The sequence below is a fragment of the Tribolium madens genome, unplaced genomic scaffold (genome assembly GCF_015345945.1).
Source record: "Tribolium madens isolate multiple individuals breed KSU strain unplaced genomic scaffold, Tmad_KSU_1.1 Scaffold_91;HRSCAF=231;Tcas5.2_LG7, whole genome shotgun sequence".
In the NCBI taxonomy this organism is placed as follows: domain Eukaryota; kingdom Metazoa; phylum Arthropoda; class Insecta; order Coleoptera; family Tenebrionidae; genus Tribolium; species Tribolium madens.
The window spans coordinates 3,492,792-3,496,040 of NW_025401063.1; the positions used below are offsets into that span (position 1 = coordinate 3,492,792).

At 30.2% G+C, this 3,249-nt stretch overlaps 1 protein-coding gene across 1 annotated transcript; it reads right to left on the reverse strand.

Moving 5' to 3' along the window:
- Nucleotides 1-278: 278 nt before the first annotated feature.
- On the reverse strand, nt 279-3,014 carry LOC123011510 (gustatory and pheromone receptor 39a-like). The gene is made up of 4 exons (XM_044408967.1): nt 2,250-3,014; nt 1,948-2,201; nt 915-1,236; nt 279-548 (listed from the first exon to the last, which is right to left on the reverse strand). Exons 1-4 carry the CDS (start codon nt 3,012-3,014, stop codon nt 279-281), a joined length of 1,611 nt encoding a protein of 536 aa, XP_044264902.1.
- Nucleotides 3,015-3,249: the final 235 nt, after the last annotated feature.

Below are 3,249 nucleotides of genomic sequence, written 5' to 3' on the forward strand. Positions count from 1 at the left end.
GTTTCTTGTTCGCACTTATCATTTTTTCGGCAATTAAACTATCAATGATATCATCGTTCCATTTTTTCGTCAAGCCACTCTCAAACAACCTGCTGATAAATTCATTAAAAATTTAATTTTTTTATAAAAACTTATTTAAAGAAAGACATTTTATATATATTTTTTATTCAATAAAAATTTCATGGTATGTAACATTGATTTCCACATTTGGGACGTCCCTTTCATTAATATCCTACAAATTCAAATTATTAAATTACAAACGTTTTTTTTCGTGCTAATTAATTGTACACGTTTTCAAATTGAATCACAACAATTAAAAACGTAAAGAAAGCATTAAGAACGCCAAGAATCGTTTTTCGATTTAGGTCGAAATATCTAGCAGCTGTAAAGTGAGGAAAATTGTCATTTATTACATTTATCAGCTTTTTTATTTCTTCAACTTCTCTTTTTCCATCAAAATTTGCTACAGTTTGATACGCTACCATTCGCATGGCTTTAACTCTTTGTTCTGTTAAGTCACAGATAAAAATCCCATTAAATGTCCCGACCTTAAAATTTCAATAAATATATGAATGAGTATTTAAAAATATTTGAAAACTAACCAAATGCCATGTAAGAAACATTATTCGGTGTATAATTACCGGAATTGAATTTCGCTTTCCGGAGATTAAATACTGCATATATGCTAATGGTTGAAGAACAGTGAATCCCATCGACAGTAAGAAAAGCCAGCCAAAAGTGTTGTTGAAAATTTCTACACATTCTGCTAATGCACAAAAATCGCTCTTCAGTCTTTTGAAAGACAATTTATTTAACCGGTTAGATCGCATCTTCAAAAGTTTGCACATAATTTTGAATAAGTCATTGAATCCATTCAAAATCAGATTTAAAAATTCATAAATCAAATAGTAAACAATAAACTGAGCATAAAATTGAAAATATTCCACTGCATACAATTTAAAGAAATCGACCCCCATTATTTGAGCCCCAATATAAGTAAAGTACGTCCATCTTACTACGAAAATAACATTTGTTAAAAGAAAAGGTAAAAACCAGAATAAATCTCCCTTCTCATTGCTATTTTTAAGAAATTTTAAAATATTGATAAATCTGTTCCACTGATGTCTCTTCGTGGCTGCTATTATAATTGTAGAAATATTAAGAACAAACAAAACTGTGTCCGTAGCTACTTGAATAGTGAGTATCACAGGAGTCAACTTTTCATACGAAGCTTTTCGGTAAAAAGCTGAAATTGAGACTCCTGCGGAGAATAGTATTATCCAAAGTAGTGCATATGCTTTTGATGGAAACACAAGTCGATTTTTTTCTATCTTCGCAGGTGTAAGTGCTAGTAAACTTCCGAATTTGAAAACGAGATTTACTAGCCTTAATGACATGTCCTACTGAAAGGAAACAAGGACAAAATTTTCATTATTCTCATCTACCTAAAAACAACTTATTTAACCTGCTAAAATCAAGAATGGTACAGACAATAAAATCCACTGTCAATAATTAAATTACGTTTGAAAAAAAAAAGTGAAACTGTATTCCAACATGTTTTTTATTATGGGAAAAATACTTTACAATCTACATAATTAGAACAATCGTAATGTATATCTTTAATATAGTTAATCAATATAATAGTTCATTATATTAATTAATAAATGTCATTTTGAGATTAAATATTTAATGTAGGTAGACTTATGCAATGTACTCGTATATACTATAAATTTATACATTTCAAAAAAATTCTCAAAACTTTTTATATTATGTTTTCGAAGGTGTAAATATCTAAAAAATAAAAAAAATGTTTGTTCGACTTGAAACGTTCAAACTATTTTATTTTACTCACAAATACACGTAAAACTTAACCAAATTTCGAAGAAATTTCAATTTTTGTGGTTGTAAACACTGTAATTTGAATCCAAAATCGTGATGTTTTCAAACTGAACCATAATAATCAGAAAAGTAACAACAGTATTCGAAACCCCGAGAATTGTCCTTCGATTAAGGCCAAAAAACCTAGCAGCTGTAAAATTAGGAGAATTAGCAATGACAACATTTACAAATGCTTTTATTTCGCTCAATTCTCTTTCTTTTTCTTTGGGACAACTAGCTTCAATTTTGTACACCATCATTTGCATATTTCCAAATTCACGCATTATTGAATCACAAGTGAGAATTCCAGAAAACGTCCAAACCTAAAAAGAGTCTTTTAAATATAGCAAAAACACAAAAAAGTGTCTAACTATGTGCCATAAAATAAACATTACGCTGTATGCCACCGTTTCAATAGTGTTTTTCGCTCCTATGACTATACCTTGAACATAAATTAAAATGTGGAGGGTCGTAAATGTGACCAGTAGTAAAATCAAAAACCCAAAAAGATTGTTGAAAACATCAACACAGTCCGCCAGGATGCAAATATCATTTTGAATGTTTCTCAATAAAGCGAAATTTTGCTTGGAGACAATTTTTGAAACGCTTTGGTATTTCTTAAGGAACATGTTTAAAATCATGTAAATAAAAAAGTATACAATAAATTGGGCATAAAACTGGAACCATTCAACTGCATACAGTTTGTAAAATGCCACTCCCATTATCCGCGTCCATATGAAAGTTTCGTAACTGTGAAATACCAGAAAAACGACATTTGCCATAACAAAAGGCAAAAACCAAAATGAATCCTTGTTATTACTGCTTTCTACCGTCTTTAAATTATTGATAAGTTGCATCCATTGTTGCTTCTTCTTTGATGTTGTGATAATTGTGCAAATATTAAGGGATAACAAAAGTAAGTCCAAAGATGTTTGAAGAACAAGTCGCATCGGGCTTAGATTTTGGTAAGACTCTTTTCTGTACATCCCCGAAATTGCCACTCCTGTAGTAAACAGGACAATCCAAAGTAGTGAATACGCCTTTGACGGAAACAAAACATTTTCGTTGACACAAATAGGCGTTAAGGCCATCAAACCTCCAAATTTAAAATTCAGATTTAATAATTTTATTGTCATGTTGCCTACCAGTCTAGTGGAGGTTTTGGTAAAGAATTAGGGCAATCAATATTTAAACACTATAACAACATTTTTGAAATATATTTCATATGGTATATAATTTCATTATTGAACTGAGGCCATGTTGTTATTTCATGCAATAATTGAAGTAAAATCCATACAATTAGTGGGACTTTTGCACGCAAACCACATAAAAAATATAATTTTGTGTTATTGAAAACAAGAAACTGTCTTG